Here is a 20,621-nt window from a genome sequence, read left to right on the forward strand (position 1 = left end):
TGGAATGTTGTCAAAGGACCATTGAAACTCGGGTGAAGTGTGCACCCACCTTTTATCTTCTTTTCAATATTGTGCAACCCAAAGCAACTCAACCCACCCTTTCCATACGAGGCCTTAACACTTGACTTCCTTACTACTTGACGTAAACAGCCTTCGCAGCGTAAACTAGGTCGTCTGACAATAGCGCACAACACCCCGACGACTCTGGGTCAGTTATATCCGGGACGATCTATACCCGTCGCTCGGGTATTACCCATTCGTAGTCAGTTGTTTGCTGCATAAGAGTGACTAGCTTAGTCTTCCGTCTCCCTCTCTCGTCGTCAGTTGACTGGAATTATGTGTAGTATAGTGACAGTCAGATGACATGGCTACTTACTGACACACATGAGCGGTACAAGTTGACAAACGAACCTCCAAGAGTCGTGGCTTCGGATTTCTCAAGACCTGTATGTATGAGTCTAATATCCTCTCTAGTGGATCTATTTACAAATCTTTTTGTGTCTCGTGGAGAATGTGAACCCAGATACTGCACATATTCTCAAGAGAAATGTGATGTGAACTGTGTGAATACAGGTTCTGTTATCAAGATGTCACGTAGGAAGGTACACAGTGACATTTTATCAACTATTTATCACACACATATCTGTTCATTAAAATATATTTGTGTCTCGTGATAAAAGCAGCATATATTGTTATTCTCGACAGAGAATATTGTGAATTGTGTGAATATAGATGACCGCGATACCAGTATGTCGGACGCAAAGGTACATATAGTGACATGCTTGAACGCTGAGTGTGAAATAGAGTATGCTGGCATGTGTGAGGATCTTGAGACCCGGGGGGTCGGGTGTGTCATGGAAGGGAGGGGGGATTATGGCATCGGATCTACCTTTATGGAGAAATTCAAGGAAATGGTGGAAAAAACTCTTGTTACAATCATACATCTCTGTCCTGACATGATCAGCCGTCTGACGGATCTCACTGACGTTCTCCAAGGGCACCAAAGTCAGAAATACTTATTCATTCACGTCAGATCTACTCCGAAAGAAATTCCGGTAGTTTTCAAAGAAGCTACTAAAATGTTCTTAGTAAATGACTCATACTATAAGAAGATCATAGACAAGATTTTGGTGATTGTGCACCAGCCTATCTGTGCGTCGTCTGCTACTGAACTCACGGACCCTTCTGATGCAGAACTGTCGTCTGCTACAATAGAGGATGACGACTGTCTATATTCGGACACTGGGATTAGTCCTTATTCCAACCCTCCGTTGACAGAGCGTGACGAGTTTGTCAGTCACGTGGAAGATGAGCAATGTAGAGACACTGGTGTTTACTTTTTGTCTGGCAAGATACAATACAAGCCTCACCATCTCCTGAAATGTGAGTATACCCAATCAATCAATCAGTCAAACAATCAGTTAATTGATACATCAATAAACCAACCAAACCATCCATCAATCATCGAATAAGGGAGTGCCACGTTTTAGATTAAGGCATTAAGTCGGTATATTTTCTACGAAACTCTATATTTCACACCCCTGCTACGAAAATGGACACACTGAAGGGTTTTTCGTGCACATATCGAAAGATAACACTCATATCTTTGCGCAGTTTTGTTCAGCCCTCTTAACAATTCCTTTACTCATATAAAAGCTGATCAAAAGTATCAGTACCAATCTCAACTTGTGCATTGCTGAAGTTTAAGCTGTATTTAATTATGCCATTTTGTATGGCATTTACACTGAAAAATTAAGAAGTGACAAATGTTAACCTTGTGTAACACCACTCTGCAATGGGGAACGTGTTTTTTTCATTACACTGTATACAGTAACTGTTTAAATACAGCTATACACTGATATTATTCATAAAACTTACTAAACGATCTTCCGTGTAATACCGTATTTATTAAACGAGTGAATGATTTGATATCAAATGAGCGAAAGCGAAAATTATCTAATAACAATGTTATGTTCCCGAACAGACGGGACTAAAAACTTTGACTCTTTGACAGAGGCCATTTTGATTTGTCATGTGATACATCACGTGATAGAAGGTAGAAAGTAGTTCCACAAGAACTTGTTCACGTGTGGCGGTATTACCTTAGATATACTACATATCAGTTCTTCACGGGCGAGTAATAATATTAAATACGTCAATGTGTGCATCATAGTTGAAATGTTGTCATGAAAGACGAAGTTTCCAAACGTTATCGTAAGGTTTACTGAAATCCACGAAGGCACAGAAAAGTGTCATAGCAGATAGTAAATGCTCACACAAAATAAAGGAACCAAACCATTATAAAATAACAAAGACCCACATTGTAAGCGATACTTTCACGTATGCTTTGACACACACCTTCTAGACTGAAGCCATTCCAGCTTGATAACAGTGTAACAATTAATCGACATCACAACATCGTAACAAAAGATAATAAGATATTACTGTTATTCATTTGGATATGTCTTTATCAGGAAAGACTGGAGCTTTTCAATATTGCTCGACATGAAAGGAAAGTTCCCTACTGAAAATTTGAAATCATCCATTTTGTCATTCAGCCCTGTGGAGAGTTGGTGCCATTTCTGTTTTCTTTTTACATTTTTGATGTAATTCTGAATCCTTATGCATAATTCTAAATATGACATAGCTATAGACGGTCTCATTTGTCTCCTAAATATCAAGTGAATGTGGGTAAATGGACTATTGAACGATAGATCATCGATATACCTGATGAATAATCAAATCTTCTTGGCCAAATTACATTGTTATGAATGAGTTGGTTCAGCGTTTCACACGTTGTTCTCTCAGTAAACTTTGCTGTCATTTTTTAATTACGTATCTTTGCAAATGCCCCTCGCATCAAAGAATTACGTTTGTCATATGGGATAGTGGAGTACAAAATTAAAGTCTTAACAGGACTGAACCCTGTTTGAACTCAGAGATTGTACATATTCAAGTAAAGAGATTTTGAGAATCCATGTGGTTTTAATTTCGCATGTCCCAAATAACACAAACTGCCTCAATATAAAAACGGTCATCTTCCAGTAAAGATTAAAACTAAAAGTAGGCTAGAACTAGCTATAGACCAGAAGCACCCGACGCTAGACCGGTAATTCTGGGGAATCACATCACTTCCGACAAATGGTTCCATGCAGGATTTGTGCTGTCATCTGTCACGAGTGGATTTGGGAAATGCTAACCAGTATACCTCAACGGTATACAACATAGAGAGGCATTACGCATGCAGTGTCAATCAAATACTTGAGAGGTGAAACAATAATAATACAGAAGAATACAAAAGTCATGATAATTGTAACGAGTCAGTGACAGTTGTCCAGGTTGCATCAAAGAATATGGCATGGGGATCTAACGTAAAAGATGATCGCTACAGACAGCTGGCCTAGACGGAAAGTTAGTGAGTTTAGTTTTACGCCACACTCATTAACATTCCCGCTATATGGCGGCTGTCTGTAAGTAATAGTGTCTGGACCAGACAATACAGTGATCAACAGCATGAGCATCGCTTTACTTGGTTGGAATACGATGTGTCAGGTCAGACAGCGAGTTAGTCGCATCTTATTACAATCATTGGATACTGCAGATCAATCTTACACTTCAATCGTAATATTGCATCGACTAAAAAGTAGTCGACATGAAAAAAATATATAGTATTCACATATGACGTCAACGTATCCGCTAACCTAACATGACATTTATGTTTACTGTGAACCACTTGCTGTCTTTCGTTGGAGGCTGGATGCTATCGCCGTACACAATGATATCGCACCTATCATTTTGAATGCAAGGTGAAACATGTACACAATCCTATATGATAACCTACAACCACTCGACGGAAAGTCAGCCTTTCCGAGAAGCGAGCTCTATTCTCTGAAATTTAAAAGCGGTTTCTTAGAAAACACGCTGCCCTAATTATCACACAGTCGCACCTTTGGTTTCTACAGAGCATATCGGCTCCATGTATTAAAAACCAAATCACCCATGTTTACAGACTGACTATAAAGTAAGTAAATGGAAGATCTGGTGTTCTGTTACCCCTTATCGATTTCAGAAACAGGGGCTTGTTTGTTTCATATCATACATGACTCATCTAATACACTGACTGTCCTCTGTGTCGTCACCAGTTGGGTCCAGTCAAAACGCTGGGTTTACTTCCCAGTTTACGGCCAGTCTTATCTGAAATCGTTAAGTTGTGCCTTTAGTTTGGTTCGGTTCGGTTTATTGTTGTTTAATGATACACACAGTGGTATCCACCTATATGGCAGTCGAGTCTGGACTTAACAATGCACTGATCAACATCATGAGAATCGAAATAGTACACAGCTAAAGATCGGAATAATATGAAAAGATAGTATCAATACTAAGTGTCCTGGGTGTTGAACACGAGTACCTAATTGGTTGAAAGATACATGGTACATTTGTTTTAATACACACGTTTATGAGATATTTATTATTCATCCTCGTGAAAACCTTAAAGGTAGATATGAGAGGAAAAGTTTAAATAGATCAGTCCCTTCACTGGCCATAGTTATGTGTCTTAATTTATCATAAAGTGAGCATGTGAAAACAATCAGTGAAAACAATCGCGATCCAGAGTAGAGGTATGTCAAACAGACCTTATCATATCCACGGTTGTATGAAAACTATTCGTTAGATTGCATTAATTAACATCTTCTCATGGGAACCCAAACAAAGACTGGTAAATATGATGAGTTTTTACTGTTCCATCATCACGAGATGTTCAACGAATGACAAAACGTAAGGCAATTTTCTGAAGAAGAAAATGATTGAGCAACGTAGTTTTCTGTCGTGATACTGTGAGCTTCAGATGTAATTATCAAACAAAGTTTCAAATATTCGGTAGTAAGTAATTGTTTTTCTCATACACCACGGTCCGTTTCACTTTGGATTAAGTCTCCGACGTGACAAGGTGCTACATTGGGTAGTGAGTCAGCAACCAACCAAGTTTGACCATTGCTTATGTTATTTTTAAAGGAAGATTATCACCATTTTGCGCCCGCACACCATCCACGTTCGTACACAATGAACAAACACTGTTTTTAGCGAGTCTTTAGTTACACGGGAGGATGAGTGCAAGTGTTGTCATACCTAGCCAGGTGGCCATGCGAGTAGACGACGGTTGGTTTGCACATCTGGTTTGGTGGCTATCCAAGTAGACGGTTAATGAACTGTATACCTGGCTTGGCGGCCACCCAAGTAGACGGTGATTGCATTGCATACCTGACCAGGTGGCCGACCAAGTAGACGGTGGGTGGATTGTATGCCTGGGTAGGTGGTCACCCAAACAGACGGTGGTTCGTTTGTATATCTGACCAGGTGGCCATCCAAGTAGACACTAGTTGGATTGTACACCTGACTAGGTGGCCACCCAAGTTGACGGTGGTTGGTTTCTATGCCTGGTTAATCCCCACCGAAGCAGACGGTGGTTGGTTTGTATATCTGGTTAAATGGTCACCCAAGAACACGGTGGTTGGATTGTATATCTGGGTAGGTGGTGATCCAAGTAGACGGAGTAATATCAACGCAAGGACAGAAACGACAATATATACACGTGGCTTCTTGCTAACGAAAAACAATGAATATAAATTCAAAGCACATCTAAACAAAAGTGAAGTAAATGTGAAATACTAAGAGAAGAGAAGAGACAATACACGTGTTTGAGAGGCATATTTTAGAAGTTGGAACTAACTAGAATAAGTGTATAGGGATGACAACTTCTTTCACACTGGAACACGATGTTTCGATACAGGTTCTTATATCGTTTTCAGGTGTAAATGATACAGGGAGAGAACAGGCGATATATATATACATAAACTAATTAACACCATCAACAACCTCCTACAGGCCAATGGAAGGAAACACCCGCAAGCCAGAAAAACCAACCCCAAGGATGTAATCTACAAAATTGACTGCAGTTGTGGGCACTCATACATAGGAGAAACATCCAGGCCTGTCTACACCAGAATGAAGGAACATCAGACATCAACCATCAAATCGGACCAGAAATCAGCAATTTCAGATCATATAGGGGCCCATCCCGATCACTAAATCAACTGGACTGACTACACCATCCTCTCAAAGAACCAATCAGACATTACCAAAAGGAAAATAACTGAAGCTATCAACATCAAACGATACCGACCCCTGATTAACAGAGACCAAGGTCACCCCATCCCCACAGCTTAAGATGAGCTCATCAAACCACTCTAGCCTCCCGTACAAACAATCCACTCTGTGTACCTCACTGGCTTCCTTAATTATCACTACATTGTTTACTTGTATTCATACTGGGCTCTGTGCACTACTGGCGTCCATGTTATCCTTGTATCCACTGTTAACCCCTTGTCGTTATCATCACTTGTTAATCAGTTTATGTATATATATCGCCTGTTCTCTCCCTGTATCATGTACACTTGAAAACGGTACAAGAACCCGTATCGAAACGTCGTGTTCCAGTATTACAGAAGTTGTCATCCATATACACTTATTCAAGACAATCCACATTGTAACACAAATATCCTCAGATAGAATACAGCGAAAACGTGCCGATGAATTTGCTTGAAACTCAAGGGAATATGCATATTACATGAAACATCGAGAACAAATAGTCTTGGTCTAAGATAACGTTGATCACATGCTGCAGGTGCATTGGTTTCACTGTTCTATCTGCTGGACTTACCCCCCTGTAATAACGTTTTGAGACAATGATCGTTTGTTAAATAACTTTCGCCCCAAGATAAAATTATGAGATCTAAATGCTCACATGGCCAGGTAAAATGATGAAATCTTTAGTTCATTATATTTGATTTACTCTTTTGTTTACGCTGAAATTCATAAGCACGTTTTCACTGCAAAAGTCTATAGTTAACAATATCTTATATAATACATACAATTAAATCCACTGAATATCTGGAAACACATTTGGCCTTTCAGATAGATTTAAAGCACTTGTTTTCCTCTTGTCTGTTCGTCATGCGCTAAAATTCCAATATGTACTCTCATTTATCAGGGTCGACCCCTGCTGAACTTCGGGAGATGTGCCGCAAGAGAACACTGTATGACAGAAGTAACAGATCAAACACAGTTCGCTGTCTTCTGACCAAAGTTCTTCCAGAAATCTTTGCAAAGAAGAACATACCTGCAATAGCTGAACTTCTGGCAGTTCCTGTTTCTGTGATACAGAATAAAGTTCTCACTAAACTCAGGGACATCCTGCTTTCAACAAAACCCGAAGACATTGATCGTCCTGATCTTAAGACAGCGGAAAAGGCTCTGTTTGAATGCTGTTTGACAAATACTGATTTTATAGATCCTGTGTTCGTGCCAAATCTGACCATCACGTACCTTTTGACTCTCGTCTATTTAGCGGTGTTCCAAGACAGCCGCCATTCATCTTTGGATACAACGATCAAACGGGTAAAGCAATTCATTTCACAGAAAAACCCGGGAAACATTAATCCTTTTGGTGACATACGTAGTTTTGTTGATGACATTCGAAAACGTATTGATGACATCGTCAAAGCTGTGACAGCAATAGGAACGAATCGGAAGCACCTCTCCCCTGTGAAGAAGAAATCCTGGCCTGTTCATTTTTCCATGGTTTTGGGGACACTTCTTGAGGTAATACAAGACCTTGTGATCTATTCATAGTGTTTTTCAGTTTCAGGATTTATCAATTGTATTTCTTTCTACTGCACATACTGAATAAACATAGTTGCCTTTGGGTATAAACTAGTCTAAAATTATGTTAACAGCTTTGACACAAGGCTAACAGACAAAGACATATCCTGGAGTAATGTTAACATTTAGTTGTTTCAAAGTTATACAGTGTTTCGCTTTTAGCGTATCTCATGTGTGCTCCACTAATAAGAACAGAGAAGAGACAGCTGTATATTCTTTTTGGCACAGTGGCGTCATATTTATCGAATAAACTGTCGTTGCAATGTAACATTCCATCTCTTCAATGGCGAAAATCTAACTCATTATCACATTACATTTGGGAGGTGAAGTAAAGTGACCCATTTGGCTTCTAAACTGTTTCCACCCATTTCGTACAATAGGTGTTTCACGGCGATCCCCAGACAGCTCTTGAAGCCTTGGACACTCTTCCGCTGCTACTGAAGCCAGCGAAACCAAAAGTTAGGAACGTGTTGCAAAAACCCAAACTGAACCAGAGAGTCATACAGATGGTCACATCTGGAATGGTTGCATACCTGAATGCATTAGGTAAGTATATGTCAAAGGATTATGTAAATGATGGATCGATTTTATATTTTCTTGTGTATTGTAATATTCTTATTTTCAAACAAGCAATTTCAAAATTCGGTTTGATTTCAGTAGGGCAGTATTCACTAGTACGGAGCACCGTCTGAAACTGCAAATCGCGAGGGAGTATTTTAGTTAAATTACTGTCACATATTTAACAGGAGATACAGTCGGCGAGGACATAGAAGATCGTGCCAAGTCTGCTTTCACGGCTCTTGGATTGTCACTAAAGTCCTTGGACAGAAGCATGTACAATATGGCGAGATGTTTGCTGTTCTCACAAAGTCCAGTGGTCAGACAAGGTGCAATGACCCTATGGAAGGATGTCAATGATGAAACAACTGACAGTTTAATGATGACAGAAGTTCTTAAACATCTCCAGCCCATCAGCACCAACCACTTGCACAAGCAACCTACCAACCATTCCACAAGCAGTGCAAGCTGGAAAGTAGCCTCTACTGGGCTTGGTTCAGAAAAAGTTATGTTTCACATCAATTTACCATCAGGCAGGTATATTTAAACTTTAACATAAGATATGAAATCTTTAGAAACAAATGCTGGTTAAAAGGTGACTGACGGGATCGGGTGGCTCTTGATGTTAGTTTGGTTGCTGTTTTGCTCTTGCTTGTTGTACATATCTTAGTACTGATGTGACAAAGAGTGATTGAGTGAGTTTAGTTTTACGTCACACTCAGCAATATTCCAGCTATACGGCAGTGGTATATAAATACTCGAGTCTGGGCCAGACAATCTAGTGATTAACTACACGAACATCGATCTGCGCAAATGGGGTACGATGACATGTATAAACCTTAGACGCCTCTTAAAACAATCATGGGCTGCTACAGATTAGTTCTTACCCGGATCTCCACGGGTTTCAATAACAAAGAAAGAATGTACATTTATACACCATGGCGCTGTGATGGAATGTCAAGCGAATACTCACTTTACAGTTACATATGATAAGTGTTGATTTCTAGTATGTTTTGTTTGAAATAGGTGCAAGTGTGCCTTTAAACTCTTATATTGTGGACGAGCTTTGAACGACCATGCAGTCCGATGTACATTCGTTAGTTCGTATATATATATATTCTAGAGGACGTCCTCGTGAAACATAACAAGAGTCCGTTCAAGTCCTCAGATTGTGGCCATCTCACATCTGTCGAAGTTCTGAGAGATCTGTCCACACATCCGCACATCCTGTCTATGTGGGCATACCGAATCGACCAGTTCCCTGTGTTCTACATCACTGAAGATTACAGTCAGCAGAACTTCCAAAAGGTGCTCTATTACAGTGCCAAGAGCAAAGCCTGGTTTAAACCTCTTGAGCTGATGCAGTTTCTTTTGCAAGCTCTGGATGCAGTTATTGCCCTTCATGAACATGGCTATATACACAGAGATCTTACAGCCTCCAGTTTTGCATACGACAAACAATGCAAGTCAATCAAGCTGTGCCGCTTTATGCTGGCGCGAAAATGTGGACGAGAAGCAACTGTTGTTGGTATGTCTATTCACCTTCATACATTCATAATGTGCTCGAATTTCCTTTTAGGCCTGCCTGTTAGCCCACTACCGATTGGAAATTCACACCTTTTCTGCAACAGAAATTTCACGCACATTTTGACAGTCAAACGTCGAAGTTTTCTTGTTAAGAATATTAAAAACATCTTAGGGTCGGATCGAATTTTCGGATCGGGCGGTAATAAGACACGAGACTATGTTTATATAGGATCTTACATGTTATGGCTGATTTTCTTGTCAGACAGAGAATGTTCGTCCATTCCCATGAGATGGTCTGCCCCAGAGTCTCTCAAGCAACATCATTTCTCCATGCGGTCTGATTACTGGATGGTTGGACATCTCATCTATGAAGTCACCACACACGGCTGCCTTCCATACTCAGATCTCGGACTGCAAAATGAGTCTGCCATAGAAACCATGGTAAATTTCACCGAACATCAATGTAAACATATCAAAGAATGAGAATTTAGTTATATAATTTACCACTGTCCCCAAATGATCAGCGTGTGTAACAGCGTGTTTGATAGGTTTGGGTGTCACATAAATATCAACATTGTCGTATGTTCAGAAGGTAAAGAGTCATGTTGCTTCTAATGTTCCAGATAAAAGAAAACAGAAAGAAGTTATACCAAGAAAGGTGCATCCCAACAACTGTGTTTGACGTCATTCAAAGCTGCACTCGTTTTGATGACACACATCGGATGTCGGTGTGTGAAGCAAAGAGCAGACTGGAGGAAACATACGATCGTTACGTCAGTTCCGACGGTAAAGCAATTTGTCTTCCACCTTCTGTTTGTATTCGCTCATTCTTAGGACGACTTGAAGTTCACACTTTGATAGTTGAAACTAGCATTTGACGTAAAATATTTCTCTGTTTGAAACAAAAGAGCATAGAAACGGGACACTGATCGTCAGCAAATGTAGGTCGATCACCTTACTGGGGAAGATGGAGACCTACAGTACTTTAGCTACCTGCATAGACCCATGCTTTTGGTTTAATATACCTAGAAAGACGTGGCCTTACCCTTTCAGGGGGACAATTTAAAGTATATTAACCCCCTTTGAGGATACAGCCACTAACAATCCCACAACCTACCATTTATATAATACCATTGGTCTGTTTGCAAAACATCTCATTCTATAAATGTCTAACAATTTTATTTCTTTTTGATAACAATTATTAAACGATGTTTAGACTCACTAAAATAGCCTTCATTGTTTTCACGTTCAAATATTCATCCTTTGTGATATAAAATCAGTACTTTGAAACATGGTTGATCGTGATTCCTTCAAGATACAAATTGCTACACCCTCCTCTTTTAAGATTATCTCATGAGATCGTCCCATGATGACCCCTTCCAATCTAGACTAAGTAGGTGCACCCGATATTTGACTCTGCTTGATTTTATATATTTATATCCACTTGGGTGTCCCATTTCATTTGTGATGGATGATAGTTTGGGAATCGGATTATGGTGTGAGAAATGGTGTCAAATATTTGTAGAGTGCTGCTTCAGCCGACCACTGCGTTACCTGAGTTTCTGACATGGTAACCCACAGCGGACGTATTGACCAGTAGCAAGGTTATTACATGTGTTTGTCAGCTATTCCGATCAAAAGAGGACGTTTACCAGATGTCTTCAGATGGAGTCGTAATCAGCATGATGCCTGAAACATTAAGTGTAGTTCGTATCCAGCAAGCTTTGTGCGAAAACTGTTTAACATGGATTACCCTTACAGTTTTAACAGTTTTAGGCATACAATTTTCACGATCATGTCATAAATCGTGTCTGTTTGTTTTGTACCACTGCACATTACTTGTTACTTTGTTTCGGTAGATCTGCCTGAACAGATATCTTCCGTGACACCGGACGTTTTGTTTCCTAGACCTGACAGAACATCCTTTCAGGTTCTCCCTAAAGAAGTAGGTGTCCAAACTCTTTCTGTTTTCTAGTGATGACTAATTAATGTCTTTTCAGCATTATATTTTATGGACATTATATTTTAATATATACTATCCTTCAAAAGTTTGGACTCACCAGTGTAAATGTTGCCACTGTTCAACTGTTCTAAGCTAGATTTTGCAAAATATTTTCTGCTGTGTAAAGGTACTGTTTACACATGAACAGGTGTATTGTAAAACAAATTCGTAACGTTGGAAAGATTAATGTTGTGAGTTCAATAAATGATCAAACTCAGTTAAATTTGGCGAATTCTTTACAAAGCTTTACACCAAGACATAGCTGTTCACACGCACGATAACGCAACATGCTTTTCAGCTTGTTGGTGTATGACCCTTGTGCAGATCTTCTCCATAAGGTTTGCAGTTGGTTCCCCCAAGTTAGAAGAGAAATTCATCTTTGATGTAACCATATAAGTATACATAACATATAGTAAGAGCTTAAAGTGAGTGTACACGTCCAGTGGGTGGTACAGGACAATCGTGTTGGTATTTCTAACACAAGAAACAACCAAGGTAAATTTAAAGTGAAACAATATGTTTCAGGGTATCAAGTAATTAATATTTTATTTTTCAGGACTCAGAAAGAGACGATGGTTATGGTACGTTGCTCCTGACATCTATCATATGTTGAGGCCACAAATATAACACGTCTATGCATTGTTATCCAAACATCTCCGTTTATTTTACTTTTCCCTGTTGTTACATATGGTCAATTCGTTTAGTCTCGTTGTATTTACTCTTTTAGCAACAATATACAAGATATACGAAATATGTTCTAGTCCATTTTTGAATCTCCTGTTTCTCATCCTGAAATAGTTAATGAGACAGGTACGTCTTGGCTGATCCAGCAAGTCCATGCATGTGTCCACATTAGCTTGCATTGTCTACAACGATTACGTATACCGCATGAGCATGAGAATGTAAGAATGACTACATCACTCTTGATGGGAATATCACACGTTAATCCCAAGTGGGCAATCAAACGCGGACGAGCGAGTGCCACAACCACCAGGATACCCCTTAAGTGCATTGTCTTGGTACTATCTATGGGATTCAGAGCAATAACTGTCTACAGTAGTTTCCCATGACGAACCATAATCTGTACATGTCTCCATAATCTGCACATGCCTGTCATAAATACTTTAATGTTACATGTCTTTACAACAGATGTTGCAGTTCATGACTACCAAAACTTTGAAGATAGTCAAAGGTATTTGTCAGAAGAAGAACCGTTGTATGAGGAACTGGGACCAAGGGAAGATGTGTTTTTTCTGGTAAGGAGAATCGCTTTTCCCTCTCTGCACAGTTGCAATGTTCCATCAATACACACCGAGTATCTTTCAGCTCGAACCCAAACATGGCATCTGACTGAGTGAGTGAGTGAGTTTACACCTCACTCAGTAATATATATATTGTGTTGGGGATTTTATGTTTTATCGGAAATTATTCTAACAGAACCACTACATTTTTTAATCTATGACTTTCATGTAATCTCTTCTGCAAGCATGCGCTCCATTATTTTATCACCCATTGACTAAATACAAAGATAACAAGATCACTATTTATTCCCTCATACGATTCCTAGCTGAAACCAAACCAGAGGATGGATGTACTACGTCGACGCCTGACACACACAGAGGAGTCACAGTTGAATACAGAGAGCATTCCAGGAATATATGGCCAAGTGACTGTTGAGAATAGGAATCAAACAGAATATCTGGTAAACGTGTCACGTAACTATGATGCTATCAGCACACTATTTCCAGAGCAAATTCAGACCGTTTGATCTTTTACGTAGAACATGTAATCAGCAGATCTCTAAAACAGATATAATCAATGCATCCTTTCTATACAAACATCGTATTTGCGATCTTAAAACGTAATCCAGTAATTGCGTAGACAACATGATGAACAAATAAAAGGCAATATTACGGATGACAACTTCTTCTTTGTTGTACATGTCAATTCACACGACGAAGGGGAAAGAAATAGGCCAGAAGTGTGCGACATAGAAAAAAGAAGAAGGAAGTTGACCTGAGGAAGGGGCACGGAATCGCCCAGAAACGGTCTGACATACAATAAAGAAGTTGTCATGCATAACAATTGTCTTTAACTTGCATACCAACTTTTAAATGCCTTTCAAGAACCTCAACACGATTAACAATTATGATTTCGCCTCTCCTTACAATTACTTAGATACATATATGCATGTAACAATCCCATTAATAAGAAAGGTTAATTCCACTAAACAGGTGTACAACTTCCCAACTGGACACTGTGTTTCCTTGAGCAACGCAGTGGACGTTAGGAGCTTCGGTCTGTGGTCTGTGGAGTACATCCGCTGCTTGAGCGTAGTAGCAAAGACGCTGTCTCTTCTACATCAGCGAAGTTGGGTCCATGGTAGTCTGAGTGCAGATAATATATGGATATCTGAAGCTGAAGATAAGGGCGATTACAAGGTGAGGGTAGCATATATTCAGGTTCATGTTACCTTCCGATATCCTCAAAGACATCTCGTTGACACCAGCAAATACTTGTATTTAGTACTGAAACTACTAGGATGATCTGAGGACAAGAAGCGGACAAATGACTGACTAGGCGCCACAATCCGGTGAACCTATCTCCCGTCACTAACGCAAGACCTGAAAACTGTGTGTTCGAACCTCCACTCTCCAAGGATTGGCACCATTTTGGGCTTTCCTAAGACTGTCAAGCATAACAAATATAACCTTCTACAAATTTAGCAGAACAATCAAATCCCATTACTGTTCTCGCCCATCTTAACACAATAAATCAGTTGGTCCATAAATGGATCAGTTCTCCATTAACAATTGCTTGGTGATTCCACCAGGTAAACCTCTCAATTCTCTTCAGAAAACTGAACAGGAGTAACGACATACTAATTCCTCCCGCACTCAAAGCTGCTATCCTCAGGACTTCCTATCATTTTTATAAAATAGTCGTTCAACGAAATAAACGGGATATTTGACAAAACAGCCTCTCTGTTTCATCAGGATTTTACCATACAAACCTAAAAAAACCTCTCTTTTGTCACAGGTATACTTCTCCGACCTTGGATACATACGAAGATCATGTAACACTGAGGATGGGGTGATTGCTGATGAAAGTTTTGTTGTACCTCAGGATGAACTTGTGTACAGAAGGTAGCGTCGTGGGCTTCATTACCTTGTCATTTAATGTCGATTCAATTACATTATAGATTGCAAACGTTCTCAGTTTTTAGGATATCAATGCTATATGAGTCTTAGTGCCATGAAACATGAATTCACTTTTCGATATAGTTACCATGTTAGTTGAATTTACCAACGTGGCCCTTACTGAATCTCTTGTTTCTCACATTCACGGGCAGTGTGATAGCCTGTTGGATGACGTTACATTTGAGTCCCCACAGGGATACAGTGTGCGAAGCCCATATGTGGTGATCCCAGCCGTGATATTGCTGAAATATTGCTAAACGCGGCGTGAAACTCATTCCTTCTTACATTCAGTTTACAAGTCAGTAATATCCCTATAATAAAAGGCAGCTTAAAACCTCCTTGTAACATATTCGCTCTCGTTGATAGTTTAGTGCCGCTTCATCCGTACTGATCTATCATTTGGTTTTGCCAGATCACCTCCTGAGGTAATACGAGATGGTACCTACTCATGGGCGAGTGATGTCTTCAGTTTTGGACTGATCCTCTGGAATGGCTTCTTCAACTTCAGCTCCTACCATAATCTAAAGGATCTAAACACACTCGAGAGTATTCCAAAGGATAAGGTAACATCATTGCTGAACAACATTTATTTGTTCTGATGCACCGTCCTTAGTTTCGTTGGCAGAAATAAGCTCTGCTTGTGATGTCTGGTCGATCTGAACTCTTTTATCGTCGTTGGTTTCAGTTAAATGTCAAAATCACGACATGTTTTGCACAAACATTACACTGATATACCCAGGGCTAAAACATACCTAGAACCATCAACTCAGTACTCAGTTATGATCAGTAGTCCTGTCTGACTGATCCCCAGATGGGTGTTTAACGTTAGCCAGCTTCTGATCTTCTTTTCACAGTTATATGAGTACCTGACCACCACATCTGGAAATAAGATTCTTCCGAAACCTGCGAAGTGTCCAGATTCAATCTACTCCCTCATGCTTCTCTGCTGGAGTCCCGAACGACACGAAAGACCGCAAATGACTATCGTTCAACAAAAACTACTGGAATCCATAAGGTATTTTTTTCTTCAAATAACGACTTTGCAATTAACATTTTTGCATATTCTACTATTCGTCTATTTTGTGTATCATACAGTCATAGGTAGTCTTGTCTACCTCACACGTTTTAAATATTCAATTCCAGAGGATGGAATAACCTGAAATGCTTTGCCCATTTGTCATTATGTTAACATTGTGCATGTAATTTCAGCGATGAAGGTTGTCCCCGCCAAGATCGGGATCAATATGAGTATGTAGATGCTGAAGGGCAATCAAGTGAAGATGATCCTTATGACTATCCTGATCGTGATTCCAGGGAAACCAAAATCCACACTAATGTGGCGGTATCCTCCTTAGAAAATGATAGGTTGCCTTTGTCATTTCCTCCTTCAACACACGAAGGCGGCAGCACAGCAGCATTACGTCAGAAAAAGTTAGAAAGGCAAAATCCGAAGACATCCCAAGGTCTGGAGACCAAAAGGTCTGGTGACTATGACGAAGTGGAGGAGTGCTCTTTACAGCATGATGGGTCGCGATCGTCCTTTTTTTCATCATCAGTGGGAAGATGCAGTTCACTTCAGGAAGATGCAAAAATGCAAAAGACATCACAAGTTTCTTTTACAAAGCCAGGCCATAACTCAGAACCTTTACTAGGCAATGAGAAAGAAGGAAAAGGCATACACTTACAAACGTTCCTTACGGGATCAGCAACTCGTCAGAACGCCACACAGGGCACAGCATGTAACCAAATACCACGCATTGGTAAGTCAACTCATGTTTCCCAATCGAACCTGGAATCTCTACCTCAAGACTCGATTTCCGTCTACAGCGAAGCTACACAGTATGAAATGTTTAAAGATCCAACGTACGTTGTTAAGAAACCGAACAGAAATGAGAAGCCACCACTCCCTCCGAAGCCAAAGCATATGCTTCGCAATACGCAAGTTGCATCTTCAAGTGATGATCAACCATACGGTTGTGATGACATATATATGGACCCTGAGTCTTCTGTACATACAAGTAATGAAGGCCCTTCAAGGAACAGACCAGGATCACAGCAACCGTCGAACCAAACTGAACTACACACAGTACACACTGTGTCACATCGTGTAACAAATGCCAATCGACCACCTTCGCCCCAAAGTCCTCCACCTCCACCACAGCGTCCGCCTCCACGACGGAAAAGTGACAACAGTAATAGTTGAGGCAACAGTCCTAGACGGCCCTATCTATGGACAATGACGTGGTGCTGTGGAAACTGCTCTGATGACAGGGCCTCATTCTTTGTACCTTATATCGAAGGCTATTTCAGATTTACCTGATCCAATATACATGGACCAACTGTCAAACTGTATCGAGTTAGTATTGACTAATGTGTATTTGTTGCTAAATATTTCCCGCATATCTTACTTTGCACTGAATCACTAATTCTAATACATTTACTGTCAATTGTATGTCACTATCTTCTATATGTGTTCTTGTCTGTGTGAGAGAGTGGGTATGTGTGTTGACCCACGATGCGTAGAATCTACTGTGAAAGAAAAGGTAACTGTACCTATACTGCAAGCATGTGTGTGAGAGTGTGTTAACCCACGATGCATAGAATTGTGTGTGTGTGCGTGCGCACGTGTGTGTGTGTGTGTGTGTGTGTGTGTGTGTGTGTGTGTGTGTGTGTGTGTGTGTGTGTGTGTGTGCGTGTTACCCCGTGATGCATAGAACGTACTGTTAAAGGAAAAGATTAAAGATAACTGTATCTCAACTACAGTTCTGGCGAGCCATACACGCAGGTCAAATTATTGCTTCTTTGCAAGTTGGAGTACAAGACAACGGTTTCTTGCACGCGAAGGTATAATGTATTAAGTGTATGTATCACTCGTTGTAACTTGAGTTGAGAACAGTTTCTACACATCGAAAAACTGTATGTGTCAAAAAGCTTGTTGTTGATGATTTTCAAATCCACGTTCCATGTTGTTGTGAAAAAGATTCAACAAAAATGTGTGTCAAACCTGTCAGAAATACCTTTGAGAGCGTGTAACAACTTAACAAATAATTATCTTTCTTTCTTTATTATCTTGTGACTGTATGGTTATCGGCCGATCGCCTCCTATCCTGTGTCTTCATGTTCATTGGCTATTGCTAGATTTTCTTATCATGTGTTCATTTGATATATGTCACGTCCTATGTATATGCAAAATACAAAACCTCAGTGAGATCATTTACTACTATGTAGATATTTGTCATGTATTCATAGTATTTATAGTCATTTAGCCACCTTCCTCATTGTGCATACTTGTCAGTTCCTTTGTATATGCAAAATCAAAGCCTGCTGCAAATGTTTTGGTAACTTTTAGAGTTCCACACAAAACAGGGATTAACTAGTATTACGTAGTAGACTACTATTCGTGCATTTAAAACCATTTTAACTACTACTACTACTACTACTGCTGCTGCCACTACTACTACTACTACCACCACTACTACTACTACTACTACTACTACCACTACTACTACTACTACTACTACCACCACAACTACTACCACTACTACTACTACTACTACTACTACTACTACTACTACTACTACTACTTATGTAGCAGACTATTGTTCGTCATTTCAGCCAGTTCGGTCACTGTACATATCTGCACTTCAAATCAGTCTAGATTTACAAGCCTGTAACATGACCCCAAAATTAAAATGATCTTCCTTATATATAAGGACAAAGGGAGATAATCGGCTGTAATCGTATCTGATTTTTCTATATGGCTAAATGCGGCTAGTACGTCCTGTGGCAGTGTTAGTCGTGTAGCAGTGCAAATTTGCCCATGACTACCACATTTTGTTCACATACTTTCCTTGCTATGCAATATTATTGGTATTGTGGACTGTGTGATGAATGGATAGGTGAGTGAGGGAGTGAGTGTGTGAATTTGATGTTACATCGGCAACATGCATAGTATATCAAGAACTATCGTCGAAGGACAGTACGAACTACATTATGTCATATTTTTAAAATTAGTTTGTAAATATGTAACACAATAAGCTACAGCTGATAAACACAATAAACGGTCAAGAGATTGCTAGCAACAAAAGTCAGGCCACCATGGTTTGATCGTATGGATTCCTGCTTGCTGTACGCTTGTCTAGGTCATTCACACAATCCCTTCAGCTGCTTGTGATTGAGCAAGTGAGCTGCGATTTTAGTCACATCGGCTATTTTATTCATATCATGACTAAGAAATGGCACAGTGATAAGAGTGAGTGGGTGATTTCAGATTTAAACTTACTACAAATTTATCTGTCCATAAAGTTACTTGAATAAAGTGACAGTGCATTATTTGATGTCGTGCCATTTTAATTCAAAGAGATAATAACATGATTTCTGCTCATCACTATTGAACTGTTTGGATAATATATGAATCTGTATGATTTTACAAAAGGCAAATTGGCACGCCCTTGAGATGTGGCGTCAAAAGTCAGTTCACAAATTCGGTGCCGTGTGTGCCCATCAATGCGTGCGTGGATACAGGCTTGACAACGACGGCGCATAGACGACACTAAGCGTTAAAAGTAAGAGTGAGTGAGTTTAGTTTTACACCGCACTCAGTAATATTCCAGTTATAAACAATCCAGTGACCAACAACATGAGCATCGATCTGCGCATTTGGGAACCGATGACGAACCAAGCCAGCAAGCCTGACCACCCGATCCCGTTAGTCGCCTCTTACGACAAGCATAGTCGGCTTTCATGGCAAGCACGGGTTGCTGAAGACCTATTCTACCCCGGGATCTTCACAGGTCAAGCGTTAAAATGAATGTTGCCTCATGCGTGACCAAACGCTTGTCTCAATTCAGCTGGCGTCAATGGCTCATTCTTAACTTGACGTAAACCTCTCCCCATGGAACCTCAAGCGTACCCGCTGGGGTCAGTCCTGGAAACAGGTGGTCAGTTGAGTATCGGTATGCTTTGCATGTTATCTGAGCTGGGATTTCCCCCATCCCCAATAACGCTGTCTAATGAACGCTGTCGAAGTTGAACATGCATACGTCGACGTCAGCATACCGTGTACCTCGCCGTCTGCACGCCTATGCCCTTCAATCTGACCTGTCAAGACAAGATGAAATATCGACTCGTCGGTGAACAACAAAATCATCCAATTTTGTCTCCTGTAGATGCTGCCTGCACCAGGTACGACGTGGACGTCGGTGATATTGAAGTAAAACTGGTGGTATTAGTTGCCGTTGGGGCCAGATACTGTGCTCCCTTTGGCCTGTTCAGTAGTCCCGTAACAGTTTGGACGTAAGCCAGGCATGCTGGGAGGCTGGAATTAATTCCTTCGATGGGGCAGCCGAAAGTGGTTGTCTTGCCATCCAACTGTATGATATAATTAAGCTGTATAAATCTCCTTTGACTTCCAGTTTCTCGGGAAGGCAATAACATTTGGTATATTTGGTGCTTCAAATACTCAATAACAGCCGGAAATTGGTCAACACTTGATGTTTATCTGCTAATTAGAAATAGATTTGCATTTGGGCCATATGTACGTCATGCAGCTTGATACTCGGTACACGAATCCGTACAGATGGAATCGATTCCTATTTCGATCAATCGAGATCCCT

At 40.2% G+C, this 20,621-nt stretch overlaps 1 protein-coding gene across 2 annotated transcripts; it reads left to right on the top strand.

The window, feature by feature from the left end:
- The first annotated feature begins 215 nt into the window (after nucleotides 1-215).
- LOC137265439 (uncharacterized) lies at nucleotides 216-18,227 on the top strand. 2 transcript variants are annotated; one of them, XM_067800836.1, is made up of 16 exons: nucleotides 216-1,383; nucleotides 7,049-7,659; nucleotides 8,100-8,265; nucleotides 8,466-8,810; nucleotides 9,401-9,805; nucleotides 10,067-10,245; nucleotides 10,428-10,590; nucleotides 11,664-11,749; nucleotides 12,363-12,387; nucleotides 12,956-13,062; nucleotides 13,374-13,508; nucleotides 14,041-14,247; nucleotides 14,846-14,952; nucleotides 15,419-15,569; nucleotides 15,840-16,021; nucleotides 16,216-18,227. In XM_067800836.1, the coding sequence occupies exons 1-16, from the start codon at nucleotides 750-752 to the stop codon at nucleotides 17,207-17,209; spliced, it is 4,497 nt and encodes a 1,498-aa protein (XP_067656937.1). In that variant the 5' UTR covers nucleotides 216-749; the 3' UTR covers nucleotides 17,210-18,227. The 2 variants fall into 2 exon arrangements, with proteins under 2 accessions (XP_067656937.1, XP_067656938.1); XM_067800837.1 differs by having other exon boundaries at nucleotides 15,861-16,021.
- Nucleotides 18,228-20,621: the final 2,394 nt, after the last annotated feature.

This window comes from Haliotis asinina, chromosome 15 (assembly GCF_037392515.1).
Source record: "Haliotis asinina isolate JCU_RB_2024 chromosome 15, JCU_Hal_asi_v2, whole genome shotgun sequence".
Lineage (NCBI taxonomy): Eukaryota > Metazoa > Mollusca > Gastropoda > Lepetellida > Haliotidae > Haliotis > Haliotis asinina.